This window comes from Stegodyphus dumicola, chromosome 4 (assembly GCF_044657685.1).
Source record: "Stegodyphus dumicola isolate Sdum_Otavi_A_Nest chromosome 4, ASM4465768v1".
Taxonomy (NCBI): Eukaryota; Metazoa; Arthropoda; class Arachnida; order Araneae; family Eresidae; genus Stegodyphus; species Stegodyphus dumicola.
In genome coordinates this window covers 88709342-88725583 of record NC_140771.1, presented here as the reverse complement: position 1 = coordinate 88725583, position 16242 = coordinate 88709342, and the positions used below count along the sequence as shown (strand labels likewise).

The 16242-nt window shown below is 31.7% G+C and overlaps 1 protein-coding gene across 2 annotated transcripts in view; it reads right to left on the bottom strand.

The window, feature by feature from the left end:
- The window catches only part of Lon (lon protease homolog, mitochondrial), a 105590-nt gene that overhangs the window by 36128 nt on the left and 53220 nt on the right, over window positions 1-16242 (bottom strand). For both annotated transcript variants that reach the window (XM_085815185.1, XM_085815186.1), the window contains exons 11-12: window positions 9137-9275; window positions 3905-4027 (exon numbers count right to left, since the gene is read on the bottom strand). In XM_085815185.1, coding sequence (XP_085671311.1) covers window positions 3905-4027; window positions 9137-9275 — 262 coding nt within the window. The remainder of the gene's footprint in view (window positions 1-3904; window positions 4028-9136; window positions 9276-16242) is intronic.

Here is a 16242-nt window from a genome sequence, read left to right as displayed (position 1 = left end):
ACTTTTCCTGTAAACAAATGATCCAACAGCAAATCAATCAGTTATAACTGTATCTGAATTAGAGCATTCTGCTCATTAAAATTAAACAAACTCTTATTAATGACAAATGTTTCCAATTTTTTCAAATCTTCTGCTAAATTTAGCACATAACTCTTTTACTATTTTCCCATACTTAACAAAACCATCAACCATCATTTTATTTTTCCGATCATGGTTGGAAAATTTGTTTGAAAAGCTTTTCTCATTTAAAGTTTAAGTAAAGCTTTGTCATAAATGCTCTGATTGAGCAAGTATTAAAAGTATATTTCTTTTTTTCCTTGCACTGTAATATTCAGTTCACTCAAATAAGTCAATATATTAATAAAAAAGGAGAAACTGTTTAATTATTCCTCAGTTTGCTATTCAGGAAAGTTGTTACTTTTTTCCTTAGTTGACAAGAAAATTCTGATTTCATTAGACAAACTATTACATTTATTCAAAACCTTTCTAGCACTTAACCATCTCACATCTGTATGGTATGGCGTTTCGTAAAATTCACTTTCAATATCTTTTTAGAATTCAAGGTAGAATTTTTAGAACTCAATTCTGTTAATTTAATAAGGTTTATCCCCAGATAAAATTCACTACTTTTGTTATAACATTAATGACATGTCCCAGTTGTAAAACTATTTTTTTTTAAAGCACTTTTTGATGAATGAAGCAATACAGAAGATTTATTTTGTGACTGCATCTCTCTTCATCCATAGTGATACTTAGCACTTTGTCTCGTGTAAATACATTTTAATTAGATGCTCCTCAACAGCCATAAAAATGTCTTCTCCGGTTAGTGGTACCTTTTGTTAAATGTATGATAAACAGTTCCTCCTAATTTTAAACTTCTTGTTTCGAATAAATATTAATAATTAGCTTGCACCAGTTTGAATGCAGTACATATCTAAAGTGAGAAAATAATATTTAAAATTTGTAATTTTTGTTCTTCAGTAACCAGAAGTCACTTGATGTCAATATTAACCAGATAAATTGTGAGAAATATTTTCAATCAGCTGTATTACTATTCTAGAAAGGCTTACATTTTCAAATATTTCTTTCATTCTAGGGCAATATATTTCAGCATTTTTTGACAAATTTTGCTTCAACAAACAACTTACACAAGTTTACAATAACATAACTAGTTTTTGTAGCTGCTTTGTCAATATTATTTTGTTCTCTCAAAATGCTCAGTTTTTTTTTTTTTTTTTTTTTTTCAGGATTTGTTAAAGTTTTTTGACAAAAGTGATTTATATATTGAATGCTTTGTTAAAAAACACTACTAAGTTAGATTTTTTTAAATACAACAGTTATGACAAAGTAAACAAACTGTTTTATTATTTATGACAATAAATGACTTATTATTTATATGTTTGAAAAGTAAGCAAACAGCTTTATTATTTATGTTTGCAAATACCTACTTTACTGCACATGCATCAATAAAATTAAGACATTCCAAACTGGTTTTTTCATTTTCTTTTGCTGACTCATTTTAACACCTATAATTAAATTCTTAAAACTTAGCCATAAAAATATTGGGTATTCTTAGAATATAGTGTACTTAGAATACAGTATACAAAACTTGAAGTCTATAGCAAGAAAGTAGATTTTGCACTGACTGTCTTCCACAACTTGCTACTTTTCTCACTACGATCAGCAGCAGCTACTATATCTCTGTATATCTATTATAAGCCTAACAACAACAGAATCACAGCTTCTGCTGAAATTTTTTAAGTTATGGATAGGCAGTAGACACTTGTGAATATCCGATTTCTTCATTGTGTACATACATGACAGTCATTAGCTAATTTTGAAGAGCTTAATCAGCTATAGTCCCCCTCCCCAGTATGTGATGAAGCTTAAATTGAGCAGAATGCCCCAGACAATTGCTTTCCATTCCTTAGGTCAGGGGTAATTTTTTCCCCCTTCAGAGACAGAGGAAATATTGTTGGGTAATGGGAATTGCACTTCTGCCAAGTACACTTTAAATGGGATCAGTTAATATTAGTCATAAAATGACTGACATGTACATTGCTCCATATTAAAATAAAAATTTAGGGATAAAATGTTCTTTTCCTCAGCTCCCTTTTCTGATCAGTCTTTTTATCTAAATAATATCCACATGTCATTATTTACTTTCTAAATTAAAGCTGTAAAAATGATAGAACTATATTCTTAAAGGATGCACATGCTTTCTAGTATATCGAGTGGTTTTAGCTTAGGCTGACTGCTAGTACAGTCATGTGTATGTATACACACTGTAACAACAGATGCATACTCATGCTGTTGGTTTTGGAAGTTTGGTAACAAAATTGAGTAGAAAAGAGACAAAAATATTGTTGTATAGGATTTCATAATACAGTCAAAAGTCGTTAATTCGGACACCCATAATCCGGAATGATCTATAATCCGGACCTCAAAGCTAAAATCTTTCTGCGCATGCGCCGCATTGAAGCATGCGCATAGGCGTTTTACTCGTGCGCGCAAGACATTTACCACTGCGCATATGCGTCTGCGCAAGTGCAGAATACGTTTTCGCGTGCGCGAACGGACGGTATAAGCTAAAATTATCTAATTATCTATTTCAATTAATGTTGATGATTGCCTTGTTCTTTAATCTTCGAATTGGATCCGGCTTATTATTTTTTGCAGACTGTAAGAGCAATTTTCTAAAAGTAAGCTTGAACTTTCGATTATGTCAAATAGAATTTCTGATGCTGGAGCTCCCAAAGGATCTAGAAAACGAAAGTATGTTTCGATGTCCATCAAACAAAAAACGAATTGCTACAAAAAATGGATAAAGGCATATTCTTTGTTTATCTAACCGTTCCGAAATCTGTTTATCAATTTCACGCTGCTCTGCGCGGGGGGGGGACGTCGCGGCGCGCAATGAACTGGAAGTTGATTTGTCAACACTATCGTTATCTTCAGGGCAGATGTTTTTATTTTATTCGGCTTATAATTCCTTACTAAATGTAGTATTTAATTTCAGTGTACTCCGTCTTTGATATGATTTAAATCAAATTCATCGTCATTATAAATATCACGAATACAAATCAAATAGTTTTCTGGTTGCAATTTTCTAATTTCGGCTATGCGTAAGGTATGCTTTACGCATCCGCGCGTTGAAAGAAATGTTTAATAAAGTAAACAAATAAATATTAGGCTTCTTTTTTGGTAAATTTTGATACCCTTTAGATCATAATTGCTCATTATTTTATAAATTACGGTTTCATATTTTTAATTTTATAATTTCTGCATGCCATCTTACCAGATTTAAACTGATGATCTATAATCCGGAAAAATCGATAATCCGGAATCGCCGAAGTCCCGACGAGTCCGGATTAAAGACTTTTGACTGTAGGACAAATGAAGCAATTTAAAGGGCTCATGGACAGCTTTTGCCTAGCCCTACTTTTCATGGGCATGTGTAATAGCCAGATCTTGTCACTTGATCATGTCTCTTGTAACTTCTTTTATTCAGGGACATTTGAAAGTTGAAATCTATAAACATCAACCAAGAATTATAAATAAATTGAAAGCTATTGTATACCAACAGACTGCAACATAAATACAAGCTATCACTCAGAGATGATGTGAAACATCAGAAATTGCAAACAAATTTTGAAATAAAAAGCCACTATCGAAGTGTTCATAACTGAATGAAAAATATACTAATCCATATACTTTTAGCTTATGAAATGAAATATTCTGTACAGAATCTACTATGCATTATTAACTTTTGAAATCTGACAGGTTTCCTTTGCTACACCTTTGGGTGTTTGTGAAAAAATTTTGTCTCATTTTTTAAGTTTTTCAAAACAATTTCAAATTTTAAAACAAGAACTGAATGAATGAATCAAAAGATTTTACTTACATTTCTGTTCAAGGCTTTGGCAATAGATTTTGCTATACTAGTTTTACCTACACCAGGTGGACCATGGAAACATAGGATCTTTCCTTGAACACTCCCTCTAAGTTTACTAACAGCAATAAATTCCTAAAATTCACACACACATGCAAGAGAAAAAAAAAATAAATAAATAAATAAATAAATAAAATAAAATAAAAATAAAAATAAATAAATAAATATTTAACATAAAATATCCAGCTAGAGCAGAAGTCTTGGTTTTAAGACATTTGCTTCATTTAAGATTAGTAGCCTCATACTGCAATAACTCACAACAAAGATAGTGTAGTTAAAATCACGACTTAGCAGGTGTCTAACTATGAAACCATAATTTGCACATAGATGGCAGTAGTTGTCCATGTAGCGACATTCAAATCGTACTACTGGTGCCATTTTATTTTTTTAACAGCTGACAACAATGCAATTTCATGTAACAGAATAGTTTCTTAATAGCAGTGAACATGGCACATTTAGTGCTTATAAACTACAATTTGCAGACAGCATTAATTTTCTGTTACCATTTAAAGAAAACTGCTGCAGAATCACATCAAATGCTTTGAGTGGTTTAAGAAATTCAAAAGTGGCGATTTTGAGGTGAGAAAAGAAAAATTTGGAAGAGTGCCAAAAAAGTTTGCAGATAGTGAATTGCAAGCATTGTTGGATGAGGATGACACTGAAACACAAAAGGAACTAGTAGATCAATTAAATGTAACATAAGAAGCTGTCTCCATATGCTACTGATTTTGCTTCATAATAATACACCATCACACAGAGCAAAACCTGTCAAGGAAATGATTGAGGTGTTCAGTTAGGAAATATCTGCACATGCGGCTTACTGATCAGACTTATCTCCATCCAATTACTATTTATTTGCATCAATAGGACACAGACTTGCTCAGCAGTGCGTAACATCTATGAAAATGTACAAAAATGGCTTGATGACTAGTTTGCTTTTCAAAACAGCAAAAGTTTTTTGGTGTGGCATTCATAAATTGCCAGAGGGATGGGGAAAATGTATAGCTAGTGATGGAAAATATTTCAAATAAAATATTTTTTGTCATTTTCACATAATTAACATGTATTTGCTATATAAAAATTCTGGCTTCATATTTACACACCTGGTATAAGGGCTATAAAGACCTCATTTGACCTCATCAAGAAATGAAATCAACATCATGTATACCATGCTAAAATAAAATAGTTTCAATTTTACATATTTGGAATGTAGCATGAACATAATAAGAGAAGAAACAAGGATGTTGAGTACTACTTATCAAAAGTCAATAATATCAATAATAACATAGCATATTTCAAACTGAAACATTAAAAATATAGACACTTGAGAGATGAGCAAAATACATGAGTTAAACTGAAAGAAAAATGCTTATAAAATTATTACAGCCTCACCTTGTTTTAAAAATGCACATAAGAGTTAGATTGCAGAGTTAATTAGAATTGAGATCTTGGACAAAAATGCAGTGAACAAAACAGTAAAAACTTTTAAATATTAGGGAGGGAGAATTGTAGCTGTGGATAAGCTTGAGATTAAAGGCAATTTAGCAATGGAAAAAAGTACTCAGGATTAAGAGTATGCACATATTAACAGAAATCCAAGAACAAAATTCGGATGAAAACAAGATATAAATTATCAGAAGAAATTACTATTGACGGAAAGAATTTATAATTGCTAAATTAAGGGGAAAAACCCCTTGCAAAATGCGATTGTTAAAATAAATTTACATGAGGATATAGGTTCTACTGTAGAAAAGGACGTACCTTGATTTGGCACCAAATACTGATGTTGGTACAAGTTTTCTGGTAATCCAGAATTGACTCTTTTTTGCCAATGATATGGCAGCCCCCTTTTTTTTGTTACATGCCAATGTTTTTCCTGAAGTTTAATCTGACTGGAACTTTTTGTTTAGTAATCGAGGACTCGTGTACTACAAATCACATATTTTAAATTTTGACTGCATTTTGAATTATTGTAATTTTAATTGCTGTTAATTGACCTTTGGTTTTCCTTAGCTATCTTGGTTCTAATTAATCACTGTCCCATACCTTTCACAAAGAAGTATGTTTGGTAACATTAATACTATTCTTTTTTCATGATTTAGAGCAAAAGGCTAACGAAGCTGTAACTTATTGGTGTACAAATGAAGGTTTAATTAATTCTCGCTATAAATATCAAGTCTGTATCAAAGATATGCATTTGGCTGAGTTAATGTATCAATTGGATGGCCATGAGTGGGTTTGTCACAAGAAAGGTGCCTGAAAACAGCACTCCAACACCATTTAGGGCATGTAGAGTCACATTAAGTGCAAGTTTGACAAGCAGGGGCTTAGGCAATCATTGGATGACGTTTTACATTTCTACTTTATGGAGTTTATGTGATGTCGCCAATACCAGGATCAAGAGGATCATTTCTGAGATTACATGATTTACATTATATATATGCACTAGTTATCCGATGCTGACAATGAGATTGTAGCCAAGAATAAACCAGGCAAGTACTTTTGCTGTTTTTGTAACAAATGTTTTCAGCACTGTTTTGGATGATAGCCATCTTGGAAACATTGCTTTTTGGCATCATAAAAATCAACAAAAATATCAAGGTGTATCCAACTGCCAACTTTTATCAAGATATAAACTGGAATTATAAATACAGAACTTTTATCAAGATATAAACTGGAATTATAAATACAGTTACTTATTGTAATCATTTTATATAAAAAAATGAATAAACTTAATGACTTAAAATGAATTAATACCATTAGTTTAGTCACGAAATTTTATTACGCTGCAACTTAAGACCTCAGTAGACTTTTTATCTTTAAATAAATGAAAGGAACACCTCATGTTATCAACTGATAATATTCAATCATTAGTGTTAGGTAAATTAAAACTAAACTCAGATAAAAGATTTCAACTTTAAAACATCTGGAAATTGTTTCTGTACTTTTTAAAAATAACTTTTTTCCTTCTGTTTTGTTTCTCTCTCTCTCTATTTTTTAAAAAATTACACAGAGGTATGAACCAAACATTTTAAGAGTTAATTTAGAAGTCAAACAACGAAAATCAGCATTCTATTTGCAATTTTTCCATTACTTGTTTCGATGGTTTTAACAAACCATCTTCCTCAGCTGCCAAAGTGCAAATAAAGGAGTTAAGATAAAAGTGGCTGGACAGGAGTTAAGCTACTGGCGCCATCTATTGATGAAACAAAAAAACTAAAACATAATTTCCTCAAAGGCTGAAAGTAAAGATGGATTGGAATTAGGGTCGTTAACTAGAACAGAAAGATTTTATTTAAATATGAAATGCCTCTAGAAAATCTAACTCACAAATTAAAGATGCCTTTTGAATAATTATGGCTGTAGAAAAATGGAAAGTGTGATTTTCGGACCAACAGTGCTGGGCAACAGGGGACTTCCGTGTTTTTTTTTCATAACATATGCCTCATGTACTTTAACATGAATAAGTAAACTGTCTTAGTTTCACCAATGTAGATTAAAACCACACTGGCAAGGAATGCTGTAAATACCCCAGGAGTTCAAATCCGGAATGGGGTTTTTGGGACTTTTATTAATAGGAGAATAAACAACCCAAAAATTAAATATCTGTAAAATATGTGCAGTTTTATTGCTAATTGATGGAAAGAAAGAATGACAACAGAATTCTTGTAATCTCCTAAATCAAGAGTGTGCCTTTTGGTGTGTTGAGATGAGAATTTTTTTAACTGCTTGGTTAATACTGTTGGGTGGAAAGCCCCTGTCAATAGCAATTGCTATTAAATAATTTAGTTCTTGATCAAGAGCCAATTTGGAGGAGCAAACTTGAAGTACATGGAAAAAAAAGGAATAAAATTAAGCTAACTTTTACTTAGTCAGATGACATAATTTTGAAGTGTGGTGGAAGGCAAACCAATGAAGGTTTACGGTAAACAGTAGCACTGAAGTTGGATGTGTTATGTGTGAACAAAAGTCGAGGAATGGAAAGGAATTATATGTCTCAAGCTCAAAAGTGAACTGAGTAGCAAGATCAATGGAATTCATTATTGAAAGAACTTTATGTAAATCATTTTAATTATAGCATAACAGGATACAAGTATCGTCCACATAGTGGAATCATACCAGGAAGTTTACAGTTTCAAATAATTTTGATTCATAATAATGCAGTAGATATCAGCCAGGATGGGGCTAAGAGGGCTTCTCATGGCTAATCCCTCAGTTTGATTGTAATAATTATTTTGGAAAACAAAATGTGTTTTAACTTTTCTAACAAACTCTCATGAATTTTTTATGGTTTAAATATATTTATTTATGATGTAAATGTATCAATCCATCTATTTTTGTTGTTTGACTTCTAATTAATCTTTGTACAAAGTGTTATTTTAACCTAAAATAGTAAGAGTTATTTCAGATGATCAGATTTTTAACATATATTGTTACATATAGAATAAAACTACTTATCAGTGATTAAATTACACAAAATGTAGTTTTTAAAAAGACTATGTAGTAGTTAGAGAAAATTTATCTATCTGTTTTACACATAAAAAATGTAAAAAAAAAAACTAGAGAAAAATTTTTTAATAAGTAATTTATCAAGAGAACCTGTAATGATATACAGACCTTGACAGAAGAATTTCAACTTAATTTAATTATTCCTGAAATGTTCAAAAATGTGATTTTTGGACTTGTGATCACACAAGAATTTGCTCCAACTTCTCAAAGGTACAGACAGTAGTAAAATATTTTTCATAGATTCTTTATGTACATGCTATACATAAATTTAAATTTGGAAAAACAGTTTTTTTTTTTTTTTTAAACCAGGATAAAGTGAATGTTAGTATTCTTTGATGATTAAACATATATTAATTATAAATCTGCTGAGTTTAAATTGGATTTCATGCTTTAAAGAATAAGTCACAGTTTTAAAAAAGCAGATAATCTTTCTAGTAACAGGGAAAAAATCTACAAAACAGAAGACACAGGCCGCTTTTTAAAGCTCAAAAACTTGTGGAACTTATCATAAATTAATTTCTTGGTAATAAATATGACTGAAAAGTACTTTTTTCCAAAACATTCACAGAATTTAATGATTCAAATAACATCAATATGATGATATATGGTACATATAGAATTAAAAAATAATTCATAGGTTTTTTTTTTAACTTCTTCCTCCCAAAACAGACATACCAATATCCGCTTCTTTACATCTTCCATGCCATAATGATCATGTTCTAATACTTCTGATGCTCTCTCAAGATCCATATTTTCTTCACTACTTTTTCCCCAGGGAATGCTTGTTAACCAGTCCAAGTAATTTCTTGTCACACTAAAAATAAACCAAATCTCTCTTGATAGTTTAAAAAAAATACAATTTTTTTAAAGTTTTACAATTTTTTAATTAAATAATAAAAAGCAAAAACTCCTCCAAGAATTAAGCTTTACTATAGTATAACTTTATTTAACCATTCAACCTCATTATTGCAAAACTTTGCTTAAAAGCATTTGGATATTCATCTGATTATTATTACTTGAACATGTTAAAATGGTTGACAATCATTATGCATGGAACTTCTCTCTTAGGCATGAAAGATATAAAGCAAAAGAAATTTGTAATTTGATTTTTTATAATCCAGCAATAGATGAAATAACTTCATATCTCTGCACAGTAAAATACATGATCAAAAAATTGAAACCAAAGGTTTTGAATAATATTTTTTTGTAAGTATATCATATTTAAAATAAAACAAATTTATGGAATGTGGTTGGCAACTATTACATATTAGTTAGTGATCAATAAACTAAAACGTTACATTTATAGATGTTACGAAGTGAAAGTTGGCAACACTTACTCAGGAAATTATTTTTTTTTTTTTAAGGAAAACAATAATAAAGGCTTTCAATTAATTTAAAATTAACACTGCAATAAGAAGGAACTATTTTATGAATTTGACAGTTGAAGTACAAAATGTCTACATGTTCTTTTCTACAGTCCTTCAGTTTAAGCCCTAAGCATGAAATAATACATGTTGCTCAAAATTTTCAATTTCAGCAAAAAGTATTCTTAGTTGTGTTGCCGAGACTCATTTCAAAGCATTCAAATCAAAATGTACTAATGCTTCCCAAACTTTCCTGAATTGGGCTGCTTTTTTTTCAATTAAAATTCTTCCATGGCATAAGTATGAATAATCATCTCTACATATAATAAAAGAAAGAGTGTGTGTGTGCCTTTTGTTCGTGTTGCGTGTAAGTTAATAGACCCATGCCTACGAAATTTGGTACGTAGGTGCATCTAGACAAGAGCCAGTGTACCTCAAAGCGATTTTTTTCTAAATTCGAATCAGATTTTTTAAAATTTTATCTTTTTTGATGAAATTGCATCATTTTGAATAGTTTCATTCTTTTAGAAATGTGGTTTTGGCAACAGTTTTTCATTCAATGCTTTGTATACTGGACTGCTAACTGTTGAAAATATGAGATAAAAGATTGCTTATTTTCTTTTGATTTTCGGACATGCAACACGCACATTGCAATCTTCTTATTCCAATGCGCATCTGTCTTGCAAGGCACAAAAGAAAGAATTTCCTTTTTTTCTTTCTCTATTTTTTAGGTAATAACAAAGAGATTTATATATTTTGAATTATGCCATCCACAAAGCACAATTTTGATTGGTTATTGCTTTCTGATGATAGTTTCATTCTTTTAGAAATGTGGTTTTGGCAACAGTTTTTCATTTATTGCTTTGGATACTGGACTGCTGACTGTTTTCTCTTGAAAATATGGGATTTATTGCTTATTTCATTGTAATGTTTTTATATTACATTTTAATTATATAAAAAGTTTTGCATGATTTCTTTTAGGAAACAAAGTTCTTAACTTCCTTTTTATCATTTGAATTCTTATGATTTTGCAATGGGAAGTTGGTTAATTTATTTATTAGGATAATTCATATTTGTGTTAAGGGATATTGCTTACTTCATTCTAATTTTTTTTATATATAACACATTTTTATTGAAATTTCTGTTCCCCCCCCCATTTTTAATTCCTTGTACGAAGTAAAAAGGAAGTATTGTAATCGCGAAAAGTTTCAGCCAGCATATTTCAACAAAAATATTCATTTTGACCACTATCGAATGCAATTTAACGATGTTTTTGCATGATATCTGTACGTAAGGACAGAATAAAAGACTCGTTTCCTCCAAAAAACTTATAAAACTGCTTTAAAATTAATTATGAAGAGAATTTTTCGTGGCATCTATACGAACGTATGTATGTACGTACGTACGTATCTCGCATGACTCGAAAACGAGTAGCCTCAGAACGTTGAAATTTTGTATATAGGACTGCTATAACATGTAGATGTGCACCTCGTATTTTGGTTGCAATCAGCCACACCAAACGTATATAAATACTATACAGTCAAAAGTCGTTAATTCGGACACCCATAATCCAGAATGATCTATAATCCGGACCTCAAAGCTAAAATCTTTCTGCGCATGCGCCGCACTGAAGCATGCGCATAGGCGTTTTACTCATGCGCGCAAGACATTTACCACTGCGCATATGCGTCTGCGCAAGTGCAGAATACGTTTTCGCATGCGCGTTTAATATATAAGCTAAAATTATCTAATTATCTATTTCAATTAATGTTGATGATTGCGTTGTTCTTTAATCTTCGAATTGGATCCGGCTTATTATTTTTTGCAGACTGTAAGAGCAATTTTCTAAAAGTAAGCTTGAACTTTCGATTATGTCAAATAAAATTTCCGATGCTGAAGCTCCCAAAGGATCTAGAAAACGAAAGTATGTTTCGATGTCCATCAAACAAAAAACGAATTGCTACAAAAAATGGATAAAGGCATATTCTTTGTTTATCTAACCGTTCCGAAATCTGTTTATCAATTTCACGCTGCTCTGCGCGGGGGGGGGGGGACGTCGCGGCGCGCAATGAACTGGAAGTTGATTTGTCAACACTATCGTTATCTTCAGGGTAGATGTTTTTATTTTATTCGGCTTATAATTCCTTACTAAATGTAGTATTTAATTTCGGTGTACTCCGTCTTTGATATGATTTAAATCAAATTCGTCGTCATTATAAATATCACGAATACAAATCAAATAGTTTTCTGGTTGCAATTTTCTAATTTCGGCTATGCGTAAGGTATGCTTTACGCATCCGCGCGTTGAAAGAAATGTTTAATAAAGTAAACAAATAAATATTAGGCTTCTTTTTTGGTAAATTTTGATACCCTTTAGATCATAATTGCTCATTATTTTATAAGTTACGGTTTGATATTTTTAATTTTATAATTTCTGCATGCCATCTTACCAGATTTAAACTGATGATCTATAATCCGGAAAAATCGATAATCCGGAATCGCCGAAGTCCCGACGAGTCCGGATTAAAGACTTTTGACTGTATTTATATATATATATCCACTCTGTTACTCGGCACAGTGATCTCAGTTTCTTTACTCTTATATGTTTGTAAATTGAACATTTTTTGCTTTAAAAATGATTGAATTACGAGGGCAATCCCAAAAAAAAGGTGTCCTATATTTTTAGATATACAAAGAACCGTTTATTTTCTATAATTGCTACATCACTTTAAAGATTGAAGAATGCTTTATTTTTCAACATAATCGCCATTTCGCTCGATGCATTTTTGTAGACGCTGTGGCAGTTTTACAATGCCCATGTCATACCAGCTTGCCGCCATGCCCTCAGGAAGCATCAATCGAGTCCAAGAAGTTGTCCTTTTCGTCTCCATAGCGGCGAAGAAATTCGCGGAATGAATCAACCCGTTGCCGTTTGTGGTCTTCTGTCAGCATATGCGTCACCCATCTTGCACACACCTTCCAATATTGCAACTTTTCCGTTAAAATCCTGTGGATGGTACTTCTGGAAACCTCAGGAACCAAAATGCAGAGAACTTTCGTTATTGTCTCGTCGGCAACTGACGGCCTCCCGCTCCTTTCTTTGTCATGAATTTCAGTACGACCTGCTGTAAACTCTCTACACCACTTGCGAACGTTTTTGACATCCATGCATGACTGTCCATACACTTCCGTCAATAGGCGGTGAAATTCAACCAGTTTAATGTCTTTTGCGTTCAAAAATCGAATAACTGCGCGCACTTCGCATTTGGCGGCAACGTTTATCGGGAGTTCCATTTCGAATGGCTGCCAAGCCAAGATTGAGCATCCTAGCGAAGCGCCTGCGTGCTTATGTGGTAGCGGAGAAGGCACCACTCACAACAGTGTTGCCAACAACCATATTAAAACTTTCTGTACATCCCCAAAAAACAGGAGACCTTTTTTTTTTGGGGGATTGCCCTTGTATATTGTTCTTATCTTCAGGTTAAGGTTTTTATGCCTTTCGTAATTCTGGAAGCAATAATTGTACAATTATCAACAATTTAAAAGCTGTTTAAGTGCAGCTAAGTTTTACATAACATGGCAGACATATTTGTTTACATTTGAAACAGCAGAATTGTAGATTTGTTGCCAATCTAGAGAAACTAAGCTTCGCAAAAACAAAAATAACGCCTTCATTTATTATTGCGAATTAAATCAGGCTTAATCCTTTCTGGAATTTTTTCGAGGAAATAAGTGTTTAATATTTACTTCGTAATTTTTAATATAGATATTTTGAGTTTTTATGTATTTTTGCCTTCTCGCGAAGTGAGAACTGAATTAATTGAATGAGAAATACTCAATCGTCTGTGAAAAACTGTTTCTTTTTTGTTTTGTTTGCTTAATTTCTTTTATACATCATTCTAGCTTTATTATAGTATTTGAATATAACATGTGGCAATGATAAGATTATTCTTCAAATGATATAAATTTTGTGCATTCAGAGTGTCGTTATAGTAAACAAATATAGTTAATTTTAAAGAGTGCATTTATTCTATTGTGGTTTACGCGCTGTCGACGAAGTAGATTTAATTCAATCCAATCAATTTAAACGAAATTCAAGAAAAATTGCATATAATTTAATATTCCGCACAAGAGAGCCATGTGGTGTACACATCAGATTTTTTTGATAAAGTTGTTCTGCAGAGTAAAATTCTGTGCAGTTTTTAAATTAAATGTTTGGTGTTCCCTTTAGGCATTGTTCTGGTACATTTAAAAGCCAGACGAAAGCTGGCCGCGTAGTGGCTAGTAGGAGATAAAACTTGCATATCTTCATTATTGAACTTTTTTTTTTTTTTTGGTGGAGGTTTACTTTGTTAACATTAAAATAATGAGATGGATGAGAAATCACCACCCATTTTCTCAAATTGTGGAATTAAACTCAACAATCCATCTTTTCCACATTGATTTTTGCTCTATACTTGCTTTTTATTACAGCAGCCACTGAAAATTCAGTGTCGTTATAGTAAACAAATATAGTTAATTTTAAAGAGTGCATTTATTCTATTGTGGTTTATGCGCTGTCGACGAAGTAGATTTAATTCAATCCAATCAATTTAAACGAAATTCAAGAAAAATTGCATATAATTTAATATTCCGCACAAGAGAGTCATGTGGTGTACACATCAGATTTTTTTGATAAAGTTGTTCTGCAGAGTAAAATTCTGTGCAGTTTTTAAATTAAATGTTTGGTGTTCCCTTTAGGCATTGTTCTGGTACATTTAAAAGCCAGACGAAAGCTGGCCGCGTAGTGGCTAGTAGGAGATAAAACTTGCATATCTTCATTATTGAACTTTTTTTTTTTTTTTGGTGGAGGTTTACTTTGTTAACATTAAAATAATGAGATGGATGAGAAATCACCACCCATTTTCTCAAATTGTGGAATTAAACTCAACAATCCATCTTTTCCACATTGATTTTTGCTCTATACTTGCTTTTTATTACAGCAGCCACTGAAAATTCAGTGTCGTTATAGTAAACAAATATAGTTAATTTTAAAGAGTGCATTTATTCTATTGTGGTTTATGCGCTGTCGATGAAGTAGATTTAATTCAATCCAATCAATTTAAATGAAATTCAAGAAAAATTGCATATAATTTAATATTCCGCACAAGAGAGTCATGTGGTGTACACATCAGATTTTTTTGATAAAGTTGTTCTGCAGAGTAAAATTCTGTGCAGTTTTTAAATTAAATGTTTGGTGTTCCCTTTAGGCATTGTTCTGGTACATTTAAAAGCCAGACGAAAGCTGGCCGCGTAGTGGCTAGTAGGAGATAAAACTTGCATATCTTCATTATTGAACTTTTTTTTTTTTTTTTTTTTGGTGGAGGTTTACTTTGTTAACATTAAAATAATGAGATATCACCACCCATTTTCTCAAATTGTGGAATTAAACTCAACAATCCATCTTTTCCACATTGATTTTTGCTCTATACTTGCTTTTTATTACAGCAGCCACTGAAAATTCAGTTTTGCACATATATGACATTGAAAATGGAATTAAAATCACCTTATCACAGAAGGGGATATTCATCTTTTATTGAAATATCCAAAATTTTGTCTAATTCCTGCTGCCAAATTTTGCTTTGAAACTGTTATCACAAGATAACTCGATAAGATTCTCTTCTTTCACAGAAGTAAATTCAGAAGAAGCAAATATTAAATAATGTTAAATGGATCTTGAATCTATGCAAACCCATCGGAATTTTCATTTTGAAAATATTTCTCACACCAGATAATTGGCTGTGATATCTACACTTCAAACATAGCTTTTATATCTTGAAAAAGATCAAATTCATTTGACATCAAAAACTGCTGCAATATTAAAAAAAAAAAAAAAAAAAAAAACAATCTTTGCCAGCATCTTCATTCAATTTTCTTTGCCACTGTTTGCACCGTTTTTTTTTCCCCCATACAAAAGCTGATATTCTTCCATCAACTTCAAAAGATGTATGTTTTTCAATGAAGAGAGAAACTAAGGCAATTGAGGTTTTAAAAAATGATGCATAAATATGCCAGTTTTATTAAAGAATTTGCACCAGTAAAAAGGATACTATCCTTTCTTTTTAAAATAAAAATGTCTTGCTGCAATATGTGATAAATCATTATCATGAGACAGCTATCGTGCACTGCTATAGTACAACAAAGATGTATTTCTGCTTCCCATATCATCACAGTTTTTTTTTTTTTTTTCTAAACCTTGCTTTCCATGGATGAGATTTTATAAAACTTAGCACAGTCACCACACATTATAACAGCTGATTGAGTACAGAACTCAGATGTTTTGATGCGAGTGCTTTTCTATTAGTAATCCAATGGGCCCACAATACATTTGGTGATTAGCTTCAAACAAGTGCCTGTAATCCTCCATAACAGCCAGAC